This window comes from Oncorhynchus nerka, linkage group LG2 (genome assembly GCF_034236695.1).
Source record: "Oncorhynchus nerka isolate Pitt River linkage group LG2, Oner_Uvic_2.0, whole genome shotgun sequence".
In the NCBI taxonomy this organism is placed as follows: domain Eukaryota; kingdom Metazoa; phylum Chordata; class Actinopteri; order Salmoniformes; family Salmonidae; genus Oncorhynchus; species Oncorhynchus nerka.
This window is the reverse complement of record NC_088397.1, coordinates 27,757,793-27,785,624: the sequence shown is the minus strand read 5'-3', so window position 1 is coordinate 27,785,624 and position 27,832 is coordinate 27,757,793. Positions and strand designations below refer to the sequence as shown.

The 27,832-nt window shown below is 44.3% G+C and overlaps 4 protein-coding genes and 1 non-coding gene across 5 annotated transcripts in view; 2 read left to right on the top strand and 3 right to left on the bottom strand.

The window, feature by feature from the left end:
• The window catches only part of LOC115133611 (CLIP-associating protein 1-like), a 38,928-nt gene extending 31,449 nt beyond the window's left edge, over positions 1-7,479 (bottom strand). The window contains exons 1-8 of the mRNA XM_065025529.1: positions 7,164-7,479; positions 5,854-6,440; positions 2,565-2,643; positions 2,317-2,420; positions 2,120-2,211; positions 1,935-2,010; positions 655-752; positions 423-493 (exon numbers count right to left, since the gene is read on the bottom strand). Coding sequence (XP_064881601.1) covers positions 423-493; positions 655-752; positions 1,935-2,010; positions 2,120-2,211; positions 2,317-2,420; positions 2,565-2,643; positions 5,854-6,048 — 715 coding nt within the window. The 5' untranslated portion in view covers positions 6,049-6,440; positions 7,164-7,479. The remainder of the gene's footprint in view (positions 1-422; positions 494-654; positions 753-1,934; positions 2,011-2,119; positions 2,212-2,316; positions 2,421-2,564; positions 2,644-5,853; positions 6,441-7,163) is intronic.
• On the top strand, positions 3,000-3,125 carry LOC115146489 (U4atac minor spliceosomal RNA). Its single transcript, XR_003866167.2, has one exon. It is a non-coding gene; the product is annotated as a U4atac minor spliceosomal RNA (small nuclear RNA).
• A 953-nt stretch (positions 7,480-8,432) lies between the features above and the next one.
• Positions 8,433-18,188, bottom strand: LOC115133595 (H(+)/Cl(-) exchange transporter 4-like). Its single transcript, XM_029667007.2, has 14 exons — positions 18,005-18,188; positions 16,603-16,763; positions 16,275-16,374; positions 15,753-15,940; positions 15,390-15,512; positions 15,018-15,224; positions 14,816-14,896; positions 14,376-14,648; positions 13,835-14,107; positions 12,161-12,347; positions 11,821-12,022; positions 11,370-11,566; positions 10,413-10,632; positions 8,433-9,819 (listed from the first exon to the last, which is right to left on the bottom strand). Exons 1-14 carry the CDS (start codon positions 18,015-18,017, stop codon positions 9,729-9,731), a joined length of 2,316 nt encoding a protein of 771 aa, XP_029522867.1. The 5' UTR covers positions 18,018-18,188; the 3' UTR covers positions 8,433-9,728.
• A 1,377-nt stretch (positions 18,189-19,565) lies between these two features.
• On the top strand, positions 19,566-21,775 carry LOC115133604 (putative claudin-24). The gene has a single exon (XM_029667019.2). It carries the CDS (start codon positions 20,037-20,039, stop codon positions 20,718-20,720), a length of 684 nt encoding a protein of 227 aa, XP_029522879.1. The 5' UTR covers positions 19,566-20,036; the 3' UTR covers positions 20,721-21,775.
• A 2,903-nt stretch (positions 21,776-24,678) lies between these two features.
• LOC115145170 (claudin-34-like) lies at positions 24,679-27,756 on the bottom strand. The gene is made up of 3 exons (XM_029686499.2): positions 27,586-27,756; positions 27,071-27,199; positions 24,679-26,637 (listed from the first exon to the last, which is right to left on the bottom strand). The coding sequence occupies exon 3, from the start codon at positions 26,363-26,365 to the stop codon at positions 25,586-25,588; it is 780 nt and encodes a 259-aa protein (XP_029542359.1). The 5' UTR covers positions 26,366-26,637; positions 27,071-27,199; positions 27,586-27,756; the 3' UTR covers positions 24,679-25,585.
• Between the last annotated feature and the right edge of the window lie 76 nt (positions 27,757-27,832).

Here is a 27,832-nt window from a genome sequence, read left to right as displayed (position 1 = left end):
CTTAATTTGACCAGTTTCACACAGCAGGAAAATAACCCTGCAGCAACAGGAAATGTGAATTACTATGTGCATTGTGCATTATAATTAATAGAAATGTTCGTAGGTGTTGATCCCATTTTTCCGTTAGGGCAAATTACAAACTTTAGAAGCCTTTTTAAACTTCAAATACACTATAAGTTGCATTTCATGCTGGGCAGGAAAATTCTCTGCAAATTCTATGCTTAGATGCTTTATTGATATGGGCCCAGATTGGATATGAGATCCCCATTACTCCCTAAGCATAGTCATAATCCCAGGGCGCTGCTTGCACTACACCAGAACGTTTCAATATAACAAAGCTCAATGGAAAGGGATGAATATCTCCATGTGTTGTTGGACAGAAGGAAAGTACAACAGTGAGAAAAAGGAAGTACTGTGCTTACCTGAGACAGGGGACAGGATCATGTTCCCCGATCTTTGAACTTCATCAAATTTACTGAAAATGACATTCAACCTGGAAAGACAAAAGACAGTATATTGTTTTAAAGGCATCATCATACAATTATGAGGAGGCGCAAGCCTAAAAGCAGACAGTCGGGCTCCCTGGAGATACCAGAGAACTGGGTCATGGTGATTGCACTTCAACAGAAAGCCTTGGTATCAGAATGAAGGTACCGTGACTGTGGCAGTCCCTTTTTCCCCAGGTCCATCCGCACCCGCTCCCCGACGTGTCTGTAGATTTCAACAAGACAGTTCATGGCCCCGTCTCGCACCTGTGTGTCAGGAAATAAAACAGAGCAGATTAACACGGCTTCACACATCTGCCTGCCCACTAACCGCTCGACATAATCATTTGTCTGGATTGAACATAAAATGAGATCCTCTCTTATTGACTGTAATAGTCAATTTAGTTGTGGATATGACAATGATAAAAGATGGCTGGCACTATATCAGTACAGGAAGAGAGGTCCATGGACACAGCTTCCGGTTCCCGACAGGAAGTGGGAAATGCTGTTGAAGTGCGTGATGACAGGAGAAAGAGCAAAGCCTTTTTGAAAAAGTCTACAAAACAGGCTAATTGCAAGGAATAAACAGACAAGAGATATCAGGAAAGGACTGAAGTCTGACGAGTTCACATGGAATCTGTAACACTGTTGGTCAACCACCAGAGTTCTAAAACACCAATAATGCTGTTGTCAAAGTCAAATCCCGTTTAACACCACAATGTATACTGAACAAATATATAAACGCAACATATAAAGTGTTGGTCCCATGTTTCATGAGCTGAAATAAAATATCCCAGATTTTTTCCACATGCACAAAAAGCATATTTATCTCAAATTGTGTGCACAAATTTGTTTACAGCCCTGTTAATAAAAGGCCATTCTAAAATTTTCACTTTTGTCACACAACACAATGCCACAGATGTCTCTGTTTTTAGGGAGCGTGCAATTGGCAAGCTGACTGCAGGAATGTCGACCAAAGCTGTTGCCAGAGCATTAAATGTAAATTTCTCTACCATAAGCCACCTCGAATATAATTTTAGAGAATTTGGCAGTACGTCCAACCGGCCTCACAACCGCAGACCACGTGTGACCAAACCAGCCCAGGATCTCCATATCCGGCTTCTTCACCTGCGGGATCGTCTGAGACCAGCCGCTCGGACAGCTGATGAAACTGGGGAGTATTTGTCTGTAATAAAGCTGTTTTGTGGGAAAAAAACGAATTCTGATTGCCTGGGCCTGGCTCCCAAGTGGGTGGGCCTATTGCCTTCCAGGCCCACCCATTGGCTGAACCCCTGCTCAGTCATGTTAAATCCATAGATTGAGGCCTAATGAACTTATATAAATTGACTGATTTCCTTATATGAACTGTAACTCAGTAAAATCGTTAAAATTGTTGCGGTTATATTTTTGTTCAGTATAGTTTAATAGCCTAAAATAATGTAACTATACCTGGCTTGTAGGGTCTCCTAAAAGATTACATATGTGGGGGACAATTTTGCTGAGGGTCAAGCCTTGAGCTCCATATCTGTAAAAAAATAAAATAATAATAATAATAATTAAATCACGCAAAGAATGTGTAAGACAAAACAGATGAAATAGTACGTTTAAACCATTACTGGCTATTATGAACTTACACATTTAACGTGGCGATAAGGCAAATGCAGACACTCTCCCGGGTCCTGTTGTTCTTGTGTTTGAATCCTCCTAACATTCGGTCCCATACATACTGCAAATAAATACATTTATTGTAGTCTGTATTTTATTATTATAATGAAACAGTTTATTTTCTATACTAACACGTAGGTGAGTCTACAGTACGTGCTGACATTACCTGTGGGTTAGCAGCTTGGTCCATGATCTTTAGCAGAAGAGCTTGGTCCTGGTCTCGGACTTGGTCCTTTGAGTCGCCTAGTCGATCTATCAAACTCGGCAAAACTAACGGGAGGGAGGGAGAAGGCCAAAGGACAAAGATATTAATTGTGTGAAAACAACTCAAGGTGACGAGGACTCAAGAAAACTATGAATCATAAAGATGTGTTGTAATGCATACAATGCATACAGTTGCCAGGGATAGCTTACCAGTTCCAATCTGTGTCCTAAACCGTTCCTGTAGTCTTGTTACCAAAGCTGTCAGTATTTCCATTCCCAACAAAGCCACCTAAGAATGAAGATAAAAATATAAAAAAATGTAATACTTACATTTTTATCTAAATAACATAAGGCTATTCAACAAAAGCATAAATGTTAGACATTTTGAGAGAGAAGAATGCATAACATAAAAAAATAATCCTTTGAAATACAAGCTCCGTTGCAAAGGATTGTGGGTAATGTGATAAATCTTGGTTTTGTTCCCTTTATAAAAAGCAAAGGAAACCCTCAAACACATATAATATATATATATATATTGTAACAACCTACTGATGCTGCTGTAGGACTATAGTAGAAAATAAAATATTAACCATGTCGGAAACCTCTTTGAGATTTGATTAGGTCTTGGCTGGCACTAAGGAAGGCATCTTCCGTTGGGGTGGCAAAGGACAATCAATGAACGTGTAGTGAGAGCATCCCTGCTAACGCCATAATCAACACGGTTGCATCACCTGAGCTTCTTGCTTGGGCTATGGTGCAATTTTTAGAACCCCAGGGTTTATATTTGTAGAAAGAGAACAATTTCTCAACAGTTTCCCGCTGTCTAAAGTTCCCTAGTAGATAAGTTCACATCGCACATACAACATTATTGCTGGTTGTAAACGCAAATTCATAATGGCTGCTTATCAAAAAATGTGTCTGTGTAAATAGCTTTAATTGCTGAAGACTATTCAGAAGTGACAGAATACAAAAACACACCATTTCAGAACAGGTTGTATGTCAACAGCTGTGTAGAGCTGTGAGCCTGCTGCAGTGCCCCCTCCCTCTGAAAGTCCTGCAGTGTTTGACTAGGCCTGCCTTCCTTTCCTTCTTCATTCCCATCTGATGCTAAAACAAAAACACAGCACTTCTGGCGCTGATAATAAAAACTAACTGGTCTTTACAAGTAGGGCAATGACAGAGCCTAGAGAAAATCAACTAAATCCTGATCATTCTTCACGTAAGGGTTTAGCTTATTCATTGATTCCTAGCCATTCATATGTGGCATTCTCCCCTCTACTTGTGGGGGCCAGCCCAGGTAGATAATACCCAGTTTGCCCTGGTGTCTATCTGGGGTAGCCTAATGATAGTTTGTAAAATAAGCTCACCACTATCGCCGTGGGAGTCCATGTCCCCATTACTCTACTGTTCTCTCTGAGCAATCACTCTGATTGGAGGGGACACCGTTTCTAGAGCAGCACAGGGTGCAGCATTTTGATTCGCTGCGAGAGAGGTAAGCTGTTTTCTATGCGTGTGAGTGCGCGCGTGTGTGTGTGTGTGTGTGGCAGCAAAGTTGTTGCCATGGCATCTCCCTTCATCACACACAGAGTTCAGAGGTCAGCTCCAGCCTGAAAGCACAGACAAATCAAAGCAGCGAACCCCATGCTTGAGCTCAGTCAATAGATTACTCAACATCAGAGCTGGACAAAAACAAGCTGTGATACTGTCGATAGTGTCCCGCTCCGCCACCTCAATGGAAGAAGCCGTTAGAGACCACTGACAGTCCGGCTGGACATTTGTGGAGTTGGAATAGCTGTCATAAACAGTCTGGGGAATTGTATCAGCTAGGATAATAGCCTAAAGCTTGGGTAGGGGGCCAAAATGGTCTGCTCTGCTGATAACATTAGAGTCCCATATTATACTATGGCCTTTCAGCAGTACAGTGATTGTGTAGTTAGCTAGTGTTCGCAGGACAAATGTCCCTAGGGGAACACCGTCTCGAGTGGATAAAGATCAAACACAAAGGATTCAGGCCACCAAAACAGATAACTGTCCCCTTGGGGAAGAATGAATTCCTTACTTCTTAGCCTTCATCTTGTGAAGACCTAATAGTGAAAGAATGGGTGGGTGATGTAATGTTTTGGGGTGCTGGACATGTAGGCTAGCTAGGCTTAGGCTACATCTGATGTATCACAATCACACATTTTCTAGGACTGGCAAGGTGAGATCTACTCTGGTGGGATCTGGGGGTCAAGGAGACCTTCAAATTAACAGAGTACTAGGATACACAGGGATCACAGACACCAAAGGGTTTAGAGTCCATCCACCTCATTCTGCCCGGGTTCTTTATGACAACCAGCTATTAAAAGCCCCATGCTAGTGAGCGGCCATCAACGGTCGTCAGGATCTAACCCACTGGTCATTTACAAAATAGCCTCCAACACTCTACTCAGCAAACTGGATGAAGTCTATCACAGTGCCATCCGTTTTGTCACCAAAGCCCCCTATACCACCCACCACTGCGGCCTGTATGTTCTCGTCGGCTGGCCCTCGCTACATATTCATCACCAGACCCACTGGCTCCAGGTCATCTCTAAGCCTATGCTAGGTAAAGCTCCACCTTATCTCAGCTCACTGGTCACGATAACAACACCCACCCGTAGCACGCGCTCCAGCAGGTATATCTCACTGGTCATCCCCAAAGCCAACATCTACTTTGGCCACCTTTCCTTCCAGTTCTCTGCTGCCAATGACTGGAACGAATTGCAAAAATCGATATATTTGGAAACTTATATTTCCCTCTAACTTTAAACATCAGCTATCTGAGCAGCTAACCAATCGCTGCAGCTGTACATAGCCCATCCAATCTACCTACCTCATCCCTATATTGATTTTTTAAAATTTTATTTACTTTTCTTGCTCTTTTGCACACCAGTATTTCTATTTGCACATAATCATCTGCATATCTATGACTCCAGTGTTAATTTGCTAAATTTCAATTACTTTGCTACTATAGCCTATTTATTGCCTTACCTCCTCACGCCATTTGCGCACACTGTACATAGACATATTTTTTTATATTGTGTTATTGACTGTACATTTGTTTATCCCATGTGTAACTCTGTTTTGTTGTTTGTGTCGCACTGCTTTGCTTTATCTTGGCCAGGTCGCAGTTGTAATTGAGAACTTGTTCTCAACTGGCCTACCTGGTTAAATAAAGGTGAAATAAATACAAATGAAAAATACTGGTCAGCTCATTACTGCAGTACACATGAAGAAGGCCTATAAAGCAATTCACCTAATAGTGTGCACAACGAGCCTTTGTGTGAAGTTTGAAGCCACATGGCCTGTAGGTTATATTCTCCCCCCAGGTGACAGTCTCACACACCCTTGCTGAATTATGTCCCAGTGAATGACAGATTCTTTCCTACACTTGTGTTACACCAGTCACTTTGACCTTGTGATTATTGCGCAGAGGTTTTGGCTGCCTGTGACAGTGCTATCCTATGGTATCCCATACCTTGAAATTGCTGGAGTTGACCCAGTTGGTAGCGACACCATCCACCATTCTGTCCAGCATGGTCTGGTCCTGCTCCAGGTCCTGGGACTTGTCCTTGTCCAGGATGGAGTCTATGATGTCCTGGCCCACCTGTAGTCTCCGACCCAGGTCCTTCTGCATAACCTGCTCCATACAGTACTCCATATTCCACTCCATAGTGGTCTCACCAAAGGAATAACACCACAATATCACAAGACGAGGAAAAATGTATAGGCCTAGTCTGCTCACAGAGAAGATCTCAACTGTAGTGTAGGCCTATATCCGAGATATATTACACACTTTCCTATATCCCAGAAAGTGTGTAATGTTTATCCCAAAAGGTTGACCCTTTATTTCAAGGGTATGCTATGGAGATGAAATCACGGGGAAGGTGAGAATGCAGAGGTAACAGCAGTCCAGTCAGGAACTGTCCAGAGGTTTTAGGTCACTCGTGTTCCAGATCAAACTACAAATATGATCAGTCGTGGACAAGAGGACTGAGGATGAAGAAGAGGATTGCTGAAATGATTGTACTTCATTCTCCAGTAACTCTTCGCTTTCTTGTGGACCTAAAATCCCAAGGGGATACAGAATTATTATAACAAGTACTCCAAACAATAGGCCTCATTGTAACACAAACTAAGCAACACAGTGTAATTACAGTCAGGGTAACAATGAGTAACTAGTTAATAACAATAATATTTAGGTGGACTACTGAACTGAGAATTACACACTAACGTTACACAGCAATAAAGCCTCGTGTTTATTGAAGCATTGATACACAATTTACTTAGTTAACTTTAGTTACCTAGCTAGTTAGCTAGCTACTGCACACGTTGTGCAAGTTGCTAGCTGGTGTTATTGGTTTAGCCAAGCTAGCTGGCTAGCTTAGTAAATTAGATAGCTAGCTAGATAGCTTTTGTGCTAAACAAAACGGATAGCTAGCCAACTTGAAATATGACGAATTATTTGCTATACAGACAAATAACTATCGAGCTAGTGAAAACATTCCTGTTAAATAGTTAGCTAGCTAACGTTAGAGTAAATGCAGCTAACGTTAGAAACCAACACTGAGTCAAGGAGAGCAAACGTAGCTGACGTTAACTAGCTGAACTAGATGAAGCTAACTAGCTAGCACGCCAATCTGGTTCACTGTCTCCTCCAGCTAGACAGCTTCCGTTGGCTAACTGTCTCTAGCAGCTACCAGTAAACACTGAAATGATGCTAACAAATTAAATAATGATCGTCACTAATTCATCAATAGATTATTAACTAGCAAGTTTGCCAATTACCAATCATCTGCATCCAGCCGCTCGTCTCAGTTCAGAATCGTTCAGGGGAAAAAAATCAAGAGCCAGGACACTGTACTTCCAGCGGTACTACTAGTAAGATAGCAGACGACGAACCCGCACGTACTGTATGCGTGGAGCCAAGTACAGTACTCACAGCGAACGTCATGTAGCTTGCTAGCTAGCTCGATCCAATGTGTGATGATATCATCTAGCTAGCAACAGTTACTTAAAAAATATATTCTGCTAGCTACACGTTAGCTATTTGGTTTACAGTAATAGTTCCCAATGAACGTCGTACATTTGTCGCTTGCTTGCACGCCAACAGTGCCCTCTGCTGTCTATTACCCGAAAGCTCACTCTCACTTTCAAATATTTTATTGCAAAGCAGTAAACACTGACAATTAAGAGTTTGTACAGTGTGTTGTTTGTGTTGTTTTGCATCTCAAATAGTTTGTCTTATTTTATAATAAAACATGTAATAATAAAACACTCTGTGTAAATAACCCTATTTCACTTTGTAGAACTAGCCTTTGAATTTTAAAACAGCGCAGGTGTCAAACGCAGGCTATTATGGGGCGACCTTATCTTAGAACTTGGTCATCCTTTTTAAAATAATGTGACCATAACCTGTTTGTCAGTAGAACCTCGAAATAATATTATAGCAACCCTCAAATATTCCTTTTTCCACATGGTTCATTGTGTTTCATTTACATTTACATTTAAGTCATTTAGCAGACGCTCTTATCCAGAGCGACTTACAAATTGGTGCGTTCACCTTAAGACATCCAGTGGAACAGCCACTTTACAATAGTGCATCTAAATCTTTTAAGGGGGGTGAGAAGGATTACTTTATCCTATCCTAGTTATTCCTGAAAGAGGTGGGGTTTCAGGTGTCTCCGGAAGGTGGTGATTGACTCCGCTGTCCTGGCGTCGTGAGGGAGTTTGTTCCACCATTGGGGGGCCAGAGCAGCGAACAGTTTTGACTGGGCTGCGCGGGAACTGTACTTCCTCAGTGGTAGGGAGGCGAGCAGGCCAGAGGTGGATGAACGCAGTGCCCTTGTTTGGGTGTAGGGCCTGATCAGAGCCTGGAGGTACTGAGGTGCCGTTCCCCTCACAGCTCCGTAGGCAAGCAAACATCAAAAAAAAAAAAAAAAAGTTTCAACATCACATATGACAAAGATATTACTAGCATGTAATATATCATTTGCCTCCTGCAATTTAATTATGTCTTAAACTTTGAATCTATGTTATATAATACAATTACATAAATATCATCTCATTTTTGTTGACACAACGCCCCTTTTATTTAATGTCAGAACCTTGTACATTGCAAATAGTATATATTGTGCATCACTTACATGTTATTTACAAACACCAACAAAAGTGCAAATATCTGTTTTCTGTACCAGTTCCAAGTTACGGTAATGTTGAACAGCTCATATTAGAATAATACATATAAAACAACTACAGTAGTGTTCAATTGCTCGAGATAATGACAAATCGATAGTTTCTCAATACAGTAGTAAAAATGGATGGATGGATTTGAAAAAAAGATGAATAAATATGGAATTATCTTTCAGTATGAAATGACAAAGACGGAGAACCTAGTGTGGCTAAATCCACACAACCACTGTGGCTCTTGTCTGGACTGATATGTATCAAATTAAAGAAAAAGAACCGAAATGAGGCAGGTTCAATATTTCCACAGTTATTTTCCACAATACATTCCCTCAGCATATTAAAACAAAACCTATGAAACTGGTGAGGGGCAGCAATGGAGTGAGAACTATAAAGTAACAAGAAAATCATTGGACTTGGTGGCCCTTTCCGGTTCAGCTATTTCTCTTCCAAAGTGCATTCTTCATTGCACAAAAAAAAAAAAAAGTCAGGATAAACTAAATCAATTGACATTATATGCTGTCTTCTAGCAAATACATACAGTACCCGTGTTAAAACTATGTTATTACAGTTCAATATTGAGAAACATTTGAGAAGCCGCAAATGTCAAAGTAACATCAACATGTGAAATATACCCTGGGAACAATGGGTTCTAAGGGCCACCAACTTAACATTGACAACTTAGACTCAAGTCAGTTGCAGTCGGCGTTGAAGCGTCACTGAAAACAGAAATATGGCGTCAGCGGCACATCAAACTAAAACAACTCATCATCCCAGACATTAGGTGCTTCCCTCCTTGCCATGATTGACATCTCCCTCCCTTCATCTCTCCATCCTGGTCCTCACACCCCTATTCCTCCACCCCTCCCTCTTGGTGCCCCCTTTCCTGGTCCTCACACCCTCTTCTTTGATCTTCCTTCCTTGTCCTTACACCCCTTTTTATTCATCCTTCCATTCTGGTCCACACGCCCTTCATTTATCCATCTTAGTCCTGATCCCCCCCCTTTCTTCACCCCTCTTTCTCCATCCCTACATTCTAAACACTGGGGGCCTGTATTTGAGGAGTGACTCTTCTGCATTACAGGTTACAGTAGCGTTTCACTATTTACAATCTGAGGGAGGGGCAGAGAGGTCCTTGGGATAATAAAGCTTTGTCTTCTTGGGCCACTAGTTAAACATGATGGATTCTGGGTCCTGGTTCATCATCTGGGCCATGTGACGGAGGACATCCTTCTTAGTGATGATGCCCAACAGACGCCTAGAGACGGGGACGGGGGGACAAAAGAAAACACAAATCATTCCACCATCCAATACACCTCAGAATGACTATAGAATGAATCTATAGTCTTCATAAATCTAACACCAAAGTAAAATGTGCCTATTTTAGAATACTGGGCCCGTTTTACCCAAAAGCATGTTAAAGCGAAGTTTATTGTTAAAACCTTCATTAGGAGCATACTTAAATCTCCGAGCAGTTTCCCAAAACCGTCGTTACTATAGCTGCACTTGATTAAGAGCATTGTTCTAGGGTAAGCATTAGAATTAGACCCTTCAATAGTTGTAGCCATAGGTGATAATATACCTCATAATAATAATAACGTTAATTCTGACGTTAAGGCAAGATTTGAAAGGGAGAACGCTGATCCGAGAGCAGCGCTGTCTTTCTTTCGATCCTGTTATTGTCGCCACAAGCATCAACAACGCATTTAGCCGAACCGTCTGTCTGCGTGGTGTTTCGGGAAACGCACGTTACATCTTCGGCCGTCGTAGGAAGTAGTTAGCCAAAATCCCATCGCTATCGGGAAACCGGGCCCTGGACTGTATTGGTTAATTGACTGATGACAGACTCACCCGCTTCTGGTGACCAGACACTGTCGGAGGCCCAGCTTTCTGAAGATATCCACCACGGTCTCCATGGGGGTGTGGTCCGTGACGGTGAAGGGGCTGAGGTTGAGGATGCGCCGCAGCTTCAGGGGCTGGGGGTCGCAGGCCTCGGCCACCTGGGGGTTGTCCTCCGTGAAGTAGACCACAGAGCTGCTCACCACCCCGTCCTGCTTCTGACGGGCAGTCTCTGAGAGGGAGAAATATCAGCTGTGGCTCCTCAGACACGACAGATAATAATCAACCGACACATTAAATACAGTATTGTTCAACACATGCTGGTGGTTTTATATGGGACTGACAGCAGCTATGTTCACAACTTGCTATTCATGTTCCCCAAACAAAATGTTGAATATTTAGCGAATCATTTCACGGTGAAAACAACCTAATGGTACAGTCCCACTATTTTGTTAAACGGAAGCAGGACTTTTAGCACGTCAGATGTTGACGTCGTAGAGGGAGACCAGAGAGAGGTCATTTTGGAAGTGGGTTGCTCATTTGACTGTTGGATGGAGTGGGCCATTGCCGAAAAGCTTCTCAAATACAAGCCCCTCATACCACGCTTGTACAGCCTCGGATATGAGTGCAAGTCGGGTAGCACTGATATTTGGCAGCCTCGGCCACGTTACATAGGCTCACAGTACATGGCCTTCAGATTGTGGGCCCGCCTAAGATTTGAGCAAAGCAATTAGCAAGGTGCAGTTCTCTACCAGATGTTATGGGCATCCTAGCTGTATGAAGAAGGTGCTTTTTGTATCCTTAAGTGTCTATGCATCCAAGACTTTCGAAATATCTGAATCCTTCTTGATTGTATAATGTGATTTGTGGATTTGAATCAAGTATTTCAAATGTGTGTGTGTGTGTGTGTGTGTGTGTGTGTGTGTGTGTGTGTGTGTGAGAGAGAGAGACCCAGGGTTAACGTCTTACTGATGGCCACAGTGAGTTCCCTGCGCTGGACGAAGCCGATGAGGCGCTCTGACTCTCGGGACACGACCACAGGGAAGCCGTTGTAGTCGGTGTCCTTGATGAGTGTCTCCACGTCCTCCACCGTGGTGCTGTCCTGGGTCAACACGGCCAGGGGGGGCTCGCTGCGCCTGGGACGCATCACATCTGTGGCCAGGGTCCTGTGTACGGATCACATATTGGGAATTCTTAAGGTCTGTTTCTCAGACACAGATGAATCCAACTCCTGGAAGCAAAAGCATGGAGAATCTCCATTGAAATATATTTTTAGTTCAGGATGCTTCATTTGTGTAAAACCAGCCCTTAGAAAAGGGGTGACTCCTGACTACTGCAGGGTTGAGACCTGACTAGGGTGAGGTTCCTCCCCTGAGGAGGAGGAGGAATGACAAAGTTCCTAATATGTATCCCATAATACCTGTGTGTAAACTCGTCCCTGACGTCCAGGTAGGGGTAGCCGTTGAGTTGGATGTGGGACTCGTAGATACCCTCCTTCCCAAAGGCGTCCGCTACCCACTTACTGGTGACGGCTGCGGCCATGAGGGGGACAATGTACTCCAGACCACCAGTCAGCTCAAACATAATGACCACCAGGGACACGGTCATCCGGGTCACACCTCCTATAACGACAAAACAAAAAAAGGTGTCAACCTAATGACTTGAGTGTTTATTTAATAGAGTGGGAAGTAATCCCTCCCTGTTTCAGTCCGTTTCCTTCCGTTTGGTGCCTAATGAACACAACCCTGATGACGACTCACCCAGACATGCGGCAGCGCCCACCATAGCGTAGAGACCTGGTGTAACACAGTCGGCTCCGGGACGACACCAGTTCTTAAAGATGATCCAGTCGTGGTGATGGTAGGCCATCTGCTCCACAGCGATGCCCACGATTCGCCCAGCGATGGCCCCCACAGCCATACTGGGGATAAACAGCCCAGACGGGATCTGAACACAACACAGAGGACATAAAACAACACTGTTGAGAGGTGATCTGAAGACAACACAGAGGACATAAAACAACACTGTTGAGAGGTGATCTGAAGACAACACAGAGGACATAAAACAACACTGTTGAGAGGTGATCTGAAGACAACACAGAGGACCCAAAACAACATGGTTGAGAGGTGATCTGAAGACAACACAGAGGACATAAAACAACATGGTTGAGAGGTGATCTGAAGACAACACAGAGGACATAAAACAACACGGTTGAGAGGTGATCTGAAGACAACACAGAGGACCTAAAACAACACTGTTGAGAGGTGATCTGAAGACAACACAGAGGACATAAAACAACACTGTTGAGAGGTGATCTGAAGACAACACAGAGGACATAAAACAACACTGTTGAGAGGTGATCTGAAGACAACACAGAGGACATAAAACAACATGGTTGAGAGGTGATCTGAAGACAACACAGAGGACATAAAACAACATGGTTGAGAGGTGATCTGAAGACAACACAGAGGACCTAAAACAACACGGTTGAGAGGTGATCTGAAGACAACACAGAGGACCCAAAACAACATGGTTGAGAGGTGATCTGAAGACAACACAGAGGACATAAAACAACATGGTTGAGAGGTGATCTGAAGACAACACAGAGGACATAAAACAACACTGTTGAGAGGTGATCTGAAGACAACACAGAGGACATAAAACAACATGGTTGAGAGGTGATCTGAAGACAACACAGAGGACATAAAACAACATGGTTGAGAGGTGATCTGAAGACAACACAGAGGACATAAAACAACATGGTTGAGAGGTGATCTGAAGACAACACAGAGGACCTAAAACAACACGGTTGAGAGGTGATCTGAAGACAACACAGAGGACATAAAACAACACAGTTGAGAGGTGATCTGAAGACAACACAGAGGACATAAAACAACACTGTTGAGAGGTGATCTGAAGACAACACAGAGGACATAAAACAACACTGTTGAGAGGTGATCTGAAGACAACACAGAGGACATAAAACAACACTGTTGAGAGGTGATCTGAAGACAACACAGAGGACATAAAACAACATGGTTGAGAGGTGATCTGAAGACAACACAGAGGACATAAAACAACATGGTTGAGAGGTGATCTGAAGACAACACAGAGGACATAAAACAACATGGTTGAGAGGTGATCTGAACACAACACAGAGGACATAAAACAACAGTTGAGAGGTGATCTGAAGACAACACAGAGGACATAAAACAACATGGTTGAGAGGTGATCTGAACACAACAATCACCCAAAGAGCACGGTTATCCTACTCAAAACTTGGTAACACTTTATTTGAAGGGTACCTACATAAAAGGACCTTTTCATATTTCATAACCCATACATAACGCATTCATAAGCAGCTCAGTAACACTTCATAACTGCTTACGTCAGCTATCATAACCCCATCTAGCCATGCGGTACAGCAAACTGACCTTCATGCCAAAGGTGAAGATAGTTATTACAATCTTAAAGATAAGCGCCAGGGCCAGCTGCCACAGAGCGCTGTAGACCCCGGGTCCAGCAGGGCGGTCTGGGATGTCGTCCACCGGGCGGCTCATGTTGGGGTTATTAACGTAGTCACACAGCTGAGAGGACTCCAGCGCACCACAGTCGTTGAACAGCTCGGAGATGAGCTCGCTGGTGCTGCGCCTCGTGTACGGGTTAGGGAACGCCAGGACCGCGGTAATACCCGTTATCACGATCACCTTAAATCAATCAAATCAATCACGTTTATTAATAAAGCCCTTGTTTACTTCAGCAGTTCTCACAAAGTGCTTTACAGTAAACCTTGCAAAGATCCCAAAAAGCAAGCAAGAAGCAGAACCTGGCATTATGTTTGAGTCATTTAGCAGTTGGCTCTTATCCAGAGCAACTTAGCCACAGTCAGTGCATTCAACTAAGATGGGCCAAATCACAATCATTGCATTAAAACATTCTTCTGAACAGCTACTATCCACTAAATCACTTAGTTACCTCTAGGACTGGGTACTTCCCCAGCAGAGTGGTCTTCCTCCTCCTACACCAGGCGATGTTCCCCCGGATGAAGAGGGCTCCCCAGAGGCCCCCGAACACCCCCAGCAGGATGAAGGGGACCAGCTCAGCCATGTACCAGGGGGTGTGGTACTCCACGTAGAACAGGACCAGACGGCTGTTGCCGAACGGGTTGATGGCGCGCAGGGTGAAGGCCGCCACCAACGCAGCGAAGAAGGAGCGCCACAGAGTCTTCAGAGGGAAGTAGTAACTCACCTGAAGAGGACAGCGATTACATAACGACGGCACTTCGACCGCAAACACTTTTAGCGTTTCAAAGGTAATGGGATAGGAAAAATAAACGGCGACATATCTGGGAGTGAGGTGACATTTGATTGAATGGACACAGCAGGTGATTTATAACGGACTTAAGTATACAACACCTCCTCCAGGCTGAAGAGAACTCCTCCAATCGGAGCTCCAAACGCCACGGACACGCCAGCAGCAGCAGCAGCCGATAACACCTGCACAACAGACCCGACCCAAGTTACATACAGACTACACAAAATACTTGGATAAATTGTTTAATTTCCCCAACTTATATTATTTCCGCAAAAATGGGAGCGTAATGGGCTATTACTGTACCTCTCTGCGTTTGCCCTCGTTCTTGCTGTACTTGGAGAACAGGGAGCAGAAGAGGTTACCACAGCAGCACGCCACGTGGACCAGGGGCCCCTCCTTCCCCAGGCTGAGCCCGGAGGACACAGCCAGCACCAGGGTCACCGTCTTGATCAGCAGGGTCCACTTCCCCAGGTACCCCCGGATGATGAACCCACTCAGGATGGTCTTGATCTACCCAAGACGACACACAGCAGCCCCCTCGTTGGTATAACCTTTGCAACTGCGCAGTTGTCGGAAATGAACGCACACTCTTTTCAGCCAATGAAAACGCAGTATTTAAAATACTATCGTATGATTATTTTCTTTTAGTGAACGGTACCATTTCAAAACACTCACCTCGGGAATACCTGACCCACAGGCGTAGGGGGCAAAGACCCTTACTAGAGACACGGCCAAGAAAGAGAATAACAGCGCCCACAACACATACAGGAAGTAATTCAACACATAGGCCCCGGCACCCTGGAGAAACAAGAACAGGTGGAATGTATGGGTTTAAGGACCTGATGCACAATCATCCCACCCTCTATCGCAACAAACACCAAGATAAACCTCAGAAACTGAGAGAGGTTACACTCCCACAAGCCACACCCCTAAATCTAGCCACGTGGCGGCTGCCGTTCGTCGGGCTAAAAACGCAGACTCAGCATTGTGGCTTTCAATCAAGAGGATGTCTGGTTAGCGGTTTAGTGATCTGCTGACCTCAGAGTGACCGGTCATCAGCTCGGCCCACTTCTGCCACTGCGGACACTTGTCTCTGTCGTCGAAGGTGGTCTCGTTGGAGGTCCAGCAGCACTGCTCACGGCTGTAGTACAAAGCAGACAGACACACCCCTTCTTTCAGGTCGGTCATCCAGTCCACAGCCAGGTCGATCACTCCAGCCAGCGTGCCTACACGGGAGGACACGCAGCACGAGATCACAGATCACACTACGCAAGGGAACAACGGGCAAGCCTATCAAAAGTCATAAGGTGAATGCACCAATTTGTAAGTCGCTCTGGATAAGAGCGTCTGCTAAATGACTTAAATGTAAATGTAAAAGGATTCAGGACCAGACGTGGCATTTCACAACCTCCGGCTGCGTGACTTCGGATTGGTTGTTAAGAGAGCCACGTGTCACGTCATGTGCGTGAAGCACGAATCCCGGCGGCCAGAAGCAAATCTCATGTGCGCCACACTACAAGAGACTAGCGCGGTACAGGATGCCTCTGCAAAGGTTCCTACCTGTGAGCATTCCTATGAGCAGCATCACCACCCATCCTGACCAGGCATCCAGAAGACTCTTAATCAGCTCCCAGTAAGACTCCTTACTCTTGGTGGTGATCTAGAACAAGCATCAATCAACCATCAGTGGCAGGTTCAGCGGATCATCAGGTTATTAAGATAATCAGGTGGACATCACGAGTTTTTCTATGGTGATTATGAAGAAGAAGAAGAGGATGAAGAAGACAAATTATATCCTCTGGGGATGAAGAAGAAAATGCTTAGAGTGTAGAGCTGTGTGTGTGTGTGTGTGTGTGTCTGTGTGTGTGTGTGTGTGTGCTCCCCTCACCTTCCTATGGCGGTCTGTGTCGCGCGACTTCTCCCGGAGCCAGTCAATGGTGTGGAAGTCTTCGTAGGTGCCTACATCTGGGAAGGGCTCGTCCAGGAAGTCCATCAGGTTCCCAGGACCATTCATCTCCTCTGAGGGAGTGGCCCCAGTACTGCTGGCCCCTGGACAGAGACAAAATACGATTTTGTTTTATTGTCTAATGATGGTCTTCACACATGTTCAACGGCGATAAGCTTCTTCTTTATCCCAACCCCTCTAAAAGACACACATAGACAGAGGTTGAAGAGACCGCGAACCCAGCCAAGTCAGGTCTCCGATTCTCAACACTGTATGAAGCCCAATAATGCCCATGAGATGTATGAAATTGTAATTATTGGTATTCGGATCACCAGACAGACCTTTGTGATACTGTGTCCAAGTTTTAGCTTCATTTCAGACAATTGTCCTGGGCAGAGACAGTGGGCCCTAATTTTATGTTCTTACAAGCATTTTATTGCACAGAACTACATTAACATTTACATTTACATTTAAGTCATTTAGCAGACGCTCTTATCCAGAGCGACTTACAAATTGGTGCGTTCACCTTAAGACATCCAGTGGAACAGCCACTTTACAATAGTGCATCTAAATCTTTTAAGGGGGGGGTGAGAAGGATTACTTTATCCTATCCTAGGTATTCCTGAAAGAGGTGGGGTTTCAGGTGTCTCCGGAAGGTGGTGATTGACTCCGCTGTCCTGGCGTCGTGAGGGAGTTTGTTCCACCATTGGGGGGCCAGAGCAGCGAACAGTTTTGACTGGGCTGCGCGGGAACTGTACTTCCTCAGTGGTAGGGAGGCGAGCAGGCCAGAGGTGGATGAACGCAGTGCCCTTGTTTGGGTGTAGGGCCTGATCAGAGCCTGGAGGTACTGAGGTGCCGTTCCCCTCACAGCTCCGTAGGCAAGCACCATGGTCTTGTAGCGAAAGCGAGCTTCAACTGGAAGCCAGTGGAGAGAGCGGAGGAGCGGGGTGACGTGAGAGAACTTGGGAAGGTTGAACACCAGACGGGCTGCGGCGTTCTGGATGAGTTTAAGCAGCTTACTTGGATACATGGTCGCTATAATGCTGTGATGTTATTTCCTCTGAAGGTAGCTACGTCATGCAGAGGCAGTGAAAACAGTAACGTTACTGAGCAGTCAAGAATACAAGAGTAGACTAGCTACTTGCGGGCCATGCATGAATACTGAATTACAAATCATTGATCAGTGACAGATGCCTTAATGGAGCTATTAGATATAGCTAGCTATAGTAAGTAGATATGGATCTAATGAGACCGATAATGTTAATGCTAGTTAAGATTTGGCCAGATATGCTTCTCCCTTTATTAATTATGGCACTATTAGACATGCAATGAAATTCATGCTTACCGTCTCCGTCCATTGTTCACACGATCCGACTCCTCAAAATAAAGACATCTATATCTCTTAGCTATATAATCACCACTACTGAATGCATGTTGATGCTGTGATAGGTCGTCACCAGCCAAACATGTTTAGAAAATACAGAGAAGAGGACGTCATAGGTTTCTGCTTCCCACAATGCTTTTGCTCAACCTGTCAACGCATGAAGGTGGAATTGTGAGTAGTGAAATGGCGACGCCTTGTGGCTGAAAGAAATGTTAAAAAACATTTTTTTATCAGTTTATTCATCTGTGCGTAGGCTACTGTTCACTCAGAGAGACCACCAGACCACTCAACTGCCTCTATAAAGAGTGTTACTTGTGTACTATTGTGTGTTGAAATTTGTTCTTCTCTCCTTGATATGGCCTACATATTCAGCCTCCTACTTGAGTCACAAGCTCTGTATGTCAGAGATCTGATACAGGAAAAAGGAATGTAATCACAGGATATTGTTCCAAATCGAAAAGAAATGCACCACTTTGAGTACCTCTGTATACTAAAACAATCACTTGATTTCTTTAAATAGCACTCAATAGACAGGCTATTTAATGTATTTGATCAATTCAGAGTCTCCTAAATCTCTCCTAAATCTATAGATGACATGTCAATGCCCAAGTAGCAGCAGAGCTTGTTTTGTCTTTTGAGTTGGCATAGCAACCAAAGAATCTGATGTCTTCTCCCATTTCCATCAGCCTTAGAAACAAAGCTAGTAATTGAGAGAAAGAAGTAATTCCGTAAACTTAAATAGCATTTTCACCCTGTTTGTGTGTGTTCAGTGGTGTCGTGCCCATAAAGGGCACATTAACCGCCTCCAACGTCGTTTAAGAAAATGTGTCAGGACGTCCAACCGGCCTCACAAGCACAGACCACGTGTAACAACGCCAACCCAGGACCTCCACATCCAGCTTCTTCACCTGCGGGATCGAGACCAGCCACCCGGACGGCTGATGAAACTGATTAGTATTTCTGTCTGGAATAAAGCCCCTTTGTGGGGGGAAAACTCATTCTGATTGTTTCGGCTTGACTCCCCAGTGGATGGGCCTATGCCCTAGCAGGCCTATCCACGGCTACGCCCCTGCCCAGTCATGTGAAATCCATAGATTAGGGCCTAATGAATTTATTTGAATTGACACATTCCCTTATATGAACTGTAACTTTGTAAAATCTATGAAATTGTTGCATGTTATGTTTATATTTTTGTTTGATATAATTTGGCCAAGCTATGTAGCCTATTGATTCCTTCTTGATGAATAAATCAAAAGGAAATATTTAGTTGTTTCTCTGTAATATTGTTGGCATTATGATTATGGTTCTAGATTGCAGGGGAAAATGTTCTTTCGGGGTTTGAAAAATGCTAAATTCTTCCAGAGGAGAAACATTATGCCCCCCCATATCCCCATATCCCCCCCCATCCTCACAACACACCTTTGTGTGTGTGTGTGTATGTTTTGTGAAATAAATCAGCATCTTTATAACATCCTGTCTGCATTTTAAAAGCATCCTGCGTTAGGCTACAACCTCCTCACTGTGTGTGTGGAAATGGGCATCACCATAGATCTGAATGATGCTGTTGTTCAATGCGTCTGACTCTCACTCAGTCACTCTCTCCTGACCACTGAGGAAAGCAGCGGCGGAAGCGAGCCTCCAAGGGGAGGGCAACATGTCAGCAAGCCGCTACTTTCCTCCTCTCAACTGCAGATGATGTGTGCATGTTTTGAGTGAGCTACTGATCGTTTGAAGAAGTTACTCCCTCCCAGCCCATGCTGGTAGTTGTAAACCCTAATTGGGCGTACGGTCTTTTGAACAAATTGAGCCTCGATCGGAACCTACTGGCCGTGGCTTCCTCTCGCTTCAACTGGCTGCAGTTCAGAAGGACAGGAGCAGAGAGAAGCAGTCGGGAGTCCTGGCTGCAGCTGACTGTGGCACAGAGAGACAGGGAGAGCAGGCAGCTCGGGAGCTGAGCTGAGCCAGAGAGTGGCCTCTCAGAGTGGGCAGCACTATGGATCCGGGGGTGTGCGTTCTGGAACTCCTCGGGATCCTCTTCTCTATTGGTGCCTGGATCTGCTCGCTGGCCACCACCATCATGTCCACCTGGCTGACCCTGTCCACCGACCTGCTGCCCGCGGAGAGCTACGAGCTGGGCCTGTGGGAGACGTGTGTGGTGCAGGACCTTGGAATTCTGGAGTGCAGACCCTATGACAGTCTCCTCGGCCTGCCTCCGGACATCAAACTAGCTCGGATCCTCATGTGTGTAACAGTGGCCACGGGCCTCCTGGGTCTCCTGCTAGCCATTCCTGGAATCTACTGGATCAACAGCTGCAACCAGGGGCCTGAGGGGTTGAGGGTGAAGAGATTGATGAAGATGCTGGGGGGGATATTGTGCTTGGTCGCAGGGATACTGGGTCTCATACCTGTGTCTTACATCGCTCACCTGACGGTCATGCGGTTCTTTGACGAGGCCGTGCCGGCAATCGTGCCACGCTGGGAGTTTGGAGATGCCCTGTTCTGTGGCTGGACGGCGGGGTTTCTACACCTGGTGGCTGGCTCTCTGCTGGTCACCTCCTGCCTGTGCCTTCAAGAGGAGCCCTGCACTTTACAAATGCCTATACCGCTACAGAGAAGACATACACACGTACACAGTACCAATACCCCACATAGGAAGAGGTCCATGGAATATGTTTGATAAGCTATTGAGAAGTGAGAACAGTGTTCTCAGTAGCCTCTGCCCTGTCTCTATCAATGGTGAATAAAACTGCTTACCTAAAGCTTTTTCATGCTTATTTACATTAGCTATAGTTATTGAGTACACTTGCTGGGACAAATCTTTCCCCATATATTGAGACAGAATGCTGGTACTTATTTCAATCACTCAAACAGGGTTTTGTGCATGTCATGTTTGCAAAAATATCACCTACTGTACATTTATCAAACAGAAATTCTTTATGGAACCAAAGAGACTACAGCTTTAAAAGCTGCCATTTCGTCCTAATACGTCGCTGTGCCTACTGTTGGTACTGTGGAAGAGATAGTGTGCGCAATGGTGCCAGAGAATTTGATGACAAGCAGTATATCGTCTATGAAAGGACTGTTAAAAACTACAATTCTGACCAAGGTTGATTATTCTGTATGTCAATGTCAATGATTGCCTTGGATATCATATCTTATCACAATACCAATTATTTTCTACAGCATCTATTATCCTTTTTGTCCAATAACTAAATGAAACCAGTTTGAATAGTGCATAAAAAAAATGTATCCCTTCTTGATATTCTACACAGTTACTCAATCAACAATGCATTATGGGAATAATTAATCATACAAATTGTAAATAGAACAAAGAGAAAAAGTATAACATTATATTGTAGAAAGCTAATAATAATTCATGTGAGGAATGTACTAAGTATTTGGGAATGTGTGTTTCAAATGGTGAAATATCAGGACTTGCTTGCAACAACTGGACAAGACAATGACTTCATGGATATTTGAGGATCTGATTGTATTTGTTTCATTTCTGCTGAAATTTCCACTATATATTCTCTCTAGTTAGAGGCCAATATTACTGATTTACCACATACATTATATCAGATATATACTAATATACATTATATTGTATATTGCTCTGTAGTGGTTTTCTGACTGAATTGATCAGACATTATAGTGCCACAAGGCTACATATCCTACATCAGTTATATGAGAAATCTGAATATTAAAAAAAGTTGATATTATCAAATAAAGAAAAAAAAACCTGACCATGATTCATTCCTAAGCATCACAAACCGCCTGCTTGTGTTACACAACTGTTGCTAGACAACGAGGAGGAAGTGAGTTTAAGTAAGGTGAGGTGACAGACCAAGTCCAGTGGAAACGGAGCTTAAGTCTAATTCCCGCTGATTTCGGTCTTGGCTCCTGGGCTAAGCTGTAGTTAATTAACATCAGAATAATGATGTGTAAGGTGAGGATTGTCAGATTTCCTGGACATCGCCCATTACACACAAGCTTGCTCAGGCAGGTCAGGTTCTTATACTACATTTTAAAAATTCAATTTCTCCTTTATTTATTTAGCCAGCTGAGTCCCATTGAGATATGAATCTCTTTCTCAGGGGTTCCCTGCGCGGCCAAGCGGAAGCAACAGCCGTAAAATACTTCCTGTCCATTTCAATGCTATAATTTCATTTCCAAATGAGACCATATTCCCTATGCAGTGTATTACTTTTGACCAGGACCTATAAGGAGCTGGCCAAAAGTAGGGCACTATTTAAGGAACAGGGCGCCATTTGGGACGAACCCTTGCTCCTGAGTGTGCTCTGCTACAGTTCCTCCCAGGTCTTCACATTACGAGACCCCGCCTGGACTTTGAAATGCTCGGACTGCTCCCCACTGCCTCCTGTGTCCATGTTGTCATCTGAAAGATCCCATTGTTGTCTCCTCACAATGGAAGTCATTATAGCTTCCTATGCTAATCGCTTGATCTATCATAGGCAGTGGTTGGTCCTACATCAGAGAAACACATGGAGCCAACCACTATATGTTAAACAGCAAACAGCTCTGTTGTCACATGTCACTTTGAAACACAATGAAAGGGAACATTCGAAACTGTTCTATCCTACTTCAATCTCACAGTCACAGAACACCACAACAGCTCTGTTGTACAGTGCTGATACAGTTATGTTCCTTTCTCAGCAGATTGTGAAATGCCTTGTGGGAGATGTCTATCGCTTGATGGTTAATGATTAGGGCCAGGGTGGTTAGGGTCACTATTAACGGTTAGGGTTTGGGTTATGGGTTAAGGACAGGTTAGGTTCTGGTTACGGGTTAAGGACAGGTTAGGTTCTGGTTACGGATTAAGGACAGGTTTAGTTCTGGTTACGGGTTAAGCACAGGTTAGGTTCTGGTTACGGGTTAAGGACAGGTTAGGTTCTGGCTGCGGGTTAAACACAGGTTAGGTTCTGGTTACGGGTTAAGGACAGGTTAGGTTCTGGTTACGGGTTAAGGACAGGTTAGGTTCTGGTTACGGGTTAAGGACAGGTTAGGTTCTGGTTACGGGTTAAGGACAGGTTTGGTTCTGGATCGATGAAGTTCATGAGTTGTGTCGATCTATTCCTTCACTATCAACGTCACTGTACCAACTTTAGTATTGTTACAGACTCATTTACAAAAAATAGTACTGTGTGTTCAGTCTTAGCAAACATCGTAATATTTCCCCCCCTGAAACATTATGCTGAAGGCAATAAGGAGGAGGTAAGACAATGAAGTCAATGCTCTGAGGACAATAACAAAGATCCTCAATGCCAGGGCGAGTGATGACACAACGGTGGGGAATCCAGAACATGTTACACAACATCTACGATAAACCTGTCATCTCCTTTCAACCTTCTACCTTAATGCCTGAGATTTACGTCAGCCACACCACTATACCACGCAGCTATACTGTAGTAACGCTGTGCTAACTATAGACTAGACCAGGGCTCTCCAAGTTAACACTGTTCCTGGACAGCTACTGTCCTGTAGGTTTTCACGCCAACCTTAATCTAGCGCACCCGATTCTAATAATTATCTGGTTGATTAGATGAATCAGGTTAGTTACATCTGTGGTTGGAGCAAAAAACTACAGGAACAGGGTTGGAGAGCCCTGGACTAGAGACAAGACCCACAGTCAGGTATTTTAATATGCTCATTCTGCCTATGGTGAGGGTGTGTCCTGCCCACTATAAAGGCCTCTGCCTCCTTTAGCCAGACCACAACCAATCGTCTCAATGAGTTCCTCTGCAGACAAAAAAAGAGTGTTGGACCCCTGACTGAAAAAGCTTATTTTTGTCCTCCCAACACAGTGTACTGTCCACTGGATCTGACTATCCTGACTTTCATCCAGAGTAACAATCCCCACTGTGATGGTCCTTACTCCTGCTTTGAGAGGTCTGGTGAAGGACTCACCTGTCCTGCCACTGCCAGTCTCAGCCTCCTCTCCTGCACTGTTCACATGAACGGGGCCCAAATGACTCAAATAGAGGCTTCACAATACACATCACTTCTTCTTGGCCTCGGGTGTCTTCATTTTTTAACCATAGTTAACAAGGACATGTTTTATGTTTTAACTTGTCAAAGCAAGTAAAAAACCTGAATAAAAACCTTTAAAATCCTCAAAAGAGAGCAATGAATGAACCAATTTGGGAAAGAATCTAATCCCTTCCTCCTTCCTCTTCCGTAGCACAATCAAATGGATTATGTGATTTTGTCGGTCTGCGACTGTCAAAACACCTACGACTGTTTCTGCCAGAGCCATATTTGACTTTAACACGATAACACCTTATGGCCGCTAACGGAAGCCTTGTTACCAGGAAACAATGTGGTCTATGTGTTCTAATAGGGGCAGACAGTGGATGTGTCCCTAATTACACCCTTTTCCCTTTATAGTGCACTACATTTGGTCTCTGGTCCAAAGTAGTGCGCTATATAGGGAATAGGGTGCCACTTGGGACAAAGGCAGTAAGTACCCAGCGTTCACCAGTCAGTGGGGGAGCTCTACAGACTGCAAGGCACAGTCAGGGAAAGAGGATAATTGAGGTCCTTGCCGTACCGTCTAAAACCAGACCGAGGAACAATCCTGTTGATACTCTACATCAAAACAAATAAAATTGTATTGATTAAAACATTGTCTCTTTTAATCACATGATTTATCACAACTATTTCTGACTGAATTGTGTATGTGTATAATATTGTACCTGGATGTCAAGAGCCCTTAAAAGTTCAAGAATACATTTTCAATATGATCAAATAAACAGCAACAGTGCATAATATACAAAGAAACACATTCAATGACACCAGCAATACAAATGACATGTAAAACATGTTTAATGTAATCCGTTTTCAAACTCCCTTTGGAGTGATTGCAAGGCAATGACTAAAGACAAGTGTGTTGCAAGTACATCCTCAAAAGAGAGTGTGTGTGTGTGTGCTCCCAATTACTGCTACTCTACAGGAGCAGTATTCACTGAATACAACGCAAATGCACAGTGACTGTAAAATAAAGGTGCTTTTTTGTTATCAACTATAGTACAACCATTAGGTATAAGAATGTTACGAATCAATGTATGATCAATGTAATGACATATTTTAAAGGTGCAATCTGCAGTTCAAACAATAACAAAGTGACCATCCATCCATGATACCGAAATGATCGTTTTAACCACAATGACGCCATACAGCGTTTGTTTACAATTACATTGTTTACAAACAATGGAGTGAAACAAGCTTATATTTGGGGTTCTGATGGGGAATGACAGGTCATGATGCATTCATAAATGATATTCTTCAAGAATCAATGGGGTGTACACTGAGTAAACAAAACATTAAGAACACCTGCTCTTTCCATGACAGACTGACCAGGTGAACCCAGGTGAAGGCGATTGATGTCACTTGTTCTGAGGTTCTGAGGAGGGGTTCTCATACGAACCACATAGTTTCATCGAACGGCTATTCCTGTGTCATGTCACATCACTTCTGCTTCAATGCTTCAAATACTAAATGGGATATGGCCAACTCAGACAAAAATCACAAGCGCTCATCAGAGTGGAAGGCAGGATTGTCCCTGGCCTGAGAGTTACTCAGAATATCCATACTGTGTCCCACAGACCCAGGGGACAATGTCCCAACACGTGACCCATCAAAGTGTCTTGCCTCTGGACCAGAAGGCTCCACTCTGGGTCCCATCTTGACAGGGAACCTGTAGAGGATGAAGATGACTCCACTGACGATCATCATAAACGACCCTATGATCCCGACCCCGATACCTGCCCCTGGTTTCTGGGTCACAGGTGCAGGGGGCATGTGGAAGTTCGAAGGGAACGCAATCGTTTGATTGGTCACCACCGAGTTCAAGTTCCACAGGAGAGGTATGAGAAAACACACAGCGGACAACAAGCACAGAGTACCAGCCACTGCGAACGCACGGCGGATAGGCGTCGGCTTCTCCAGTCCGAAATAGACGCTCCTGAGGGCGTAGACGGCGGCGGCGTTTCCACAGAACCCCACGACCAGCCCTAGCAGAGTGAGCACCTGGGCCGTGGCGACCTCCGGGGGCGTGAAGGAGTCGGACAGCGCCATACTCTGACAATACATGACCCTGAACCCAGAGGTCACGAGTGTATGGCTATAGAAACACACCCTCCAGAGACCAACCCAGGCCTCTCCTGAGGTGATGAAGGTCAAGTCGGCCACCTGCCAGACCCTCCACTGGATGAGTCCAAGGGTCACCGCGGTAAGGGCCCAACCCACGGTGCTCAACCACAGGCTGACGAACTGAGGGTGAGCCGTGTGAACCAGGTATGCCATATCACAACACACAGAGAGCTTCACCTTAAACGGACAGCCAAGATAATCCACCGACAGTCCTCTTTGTCTGCCCACAGACAAACAACATCTTCTGATCAGATGAACTGAAGCCCCGTCATCTCAACAGAGCTCATCTCAGAGAGCTGCCGTATTGAATGAACAGCGATCTATTGAATGATCCTCTTTTTCACCCTCAGACTCCGGACTCACACCTCACATTAAGGAAGAGGCTTGGATACGTTGTCGTTTTCCCAGATCCGGTCCCAAAGCACCTGCTTCCCTCAGAGGTAAAAAAAAAAAAAAAAAGCATGGATCTGGTGAGAGCAGTTAGCTAAACAACACACCTGTGAATGTGAAGAGCCTCAACACAATGCATACTTGAGGAGGAAAGACAAAAAGTGAGAGAACAATGACTGAGGCAACTGGTGCCATGACACAGTCTACAAACAGGGAAATTACAATGGGGATTAAATGCAGTGGATCGGGACGCATTAATTAGATGTTGTCAATGGGCTATATGTCCCCAGTTGAACTACCTCAAAGGCTGTAGTATGACCCAGGTTTATTGCATGCCATAATGTAACACAATCAACATTTGTAAGAGTATGACGAATGTGGGATAGTAACAGGGAATGTATATGTCATGACTGAGGTTGGTGTTAAAATGAACAAATTAGACACATGCAGTAAGGGGAAGGGGGTTACCTAGTCAGTTGTACAACGGAATTCCTTCAACTGAAATGTGTCTTCTGCATTTAACCCCTCAATCAGAGAGGTGCAGGGGGCTGCCTTAAATCGACATCCACGGCGCCCGGGGAACAGTGGGTTAACTGCCTTGCTCAGGGGCAGAAGAACAGATTTTTACCTTGTCAGATCGGGGATTCGATCCAGCAACCTTTCAGTTACTGGCCCAACGGTCTAACCACTGGACTACCTAACCAATAACAGTATTTGAAAACATTGATTGAATATAATACACAGTGGGTTAAACCACATGGTAAACTTTTAGAAAACCTTGACTAATGTCATTAAACAACGTAATCCCCTACTTTGAGCACCCAAGAAAATCTAGCAATTTGTCTGCCTTGTCTAAAAACTGCCTTTATAAAATCAACTGTGTGACGTAAATTGCCGGACAAAGCATGCTAGATCGGTAATCAAACACACAGGGTGTGTTGATGAATCAAAAACAAACTGACATCTGACAAACAACACATTACCTCTGTTAGTTCTGACAGGTTAGTAGTGATGAGAGCTACAGATCAGTAAGTAGTCAGTGTGCCGGGCCATCAATCGTCCTGGGTTCATTTTTTATACCACTGTAAACAAGACCGACGCTTCCTCATCTTGTACTACATGAAGTCACAGTCATAACATCTCTGTGAATGATTGACTCTTCCAATTGCTATTCACCAGAAAGAGGAACGGGAAGGCGGGGCTAATTAACGGATCCTACATCAGGCCACA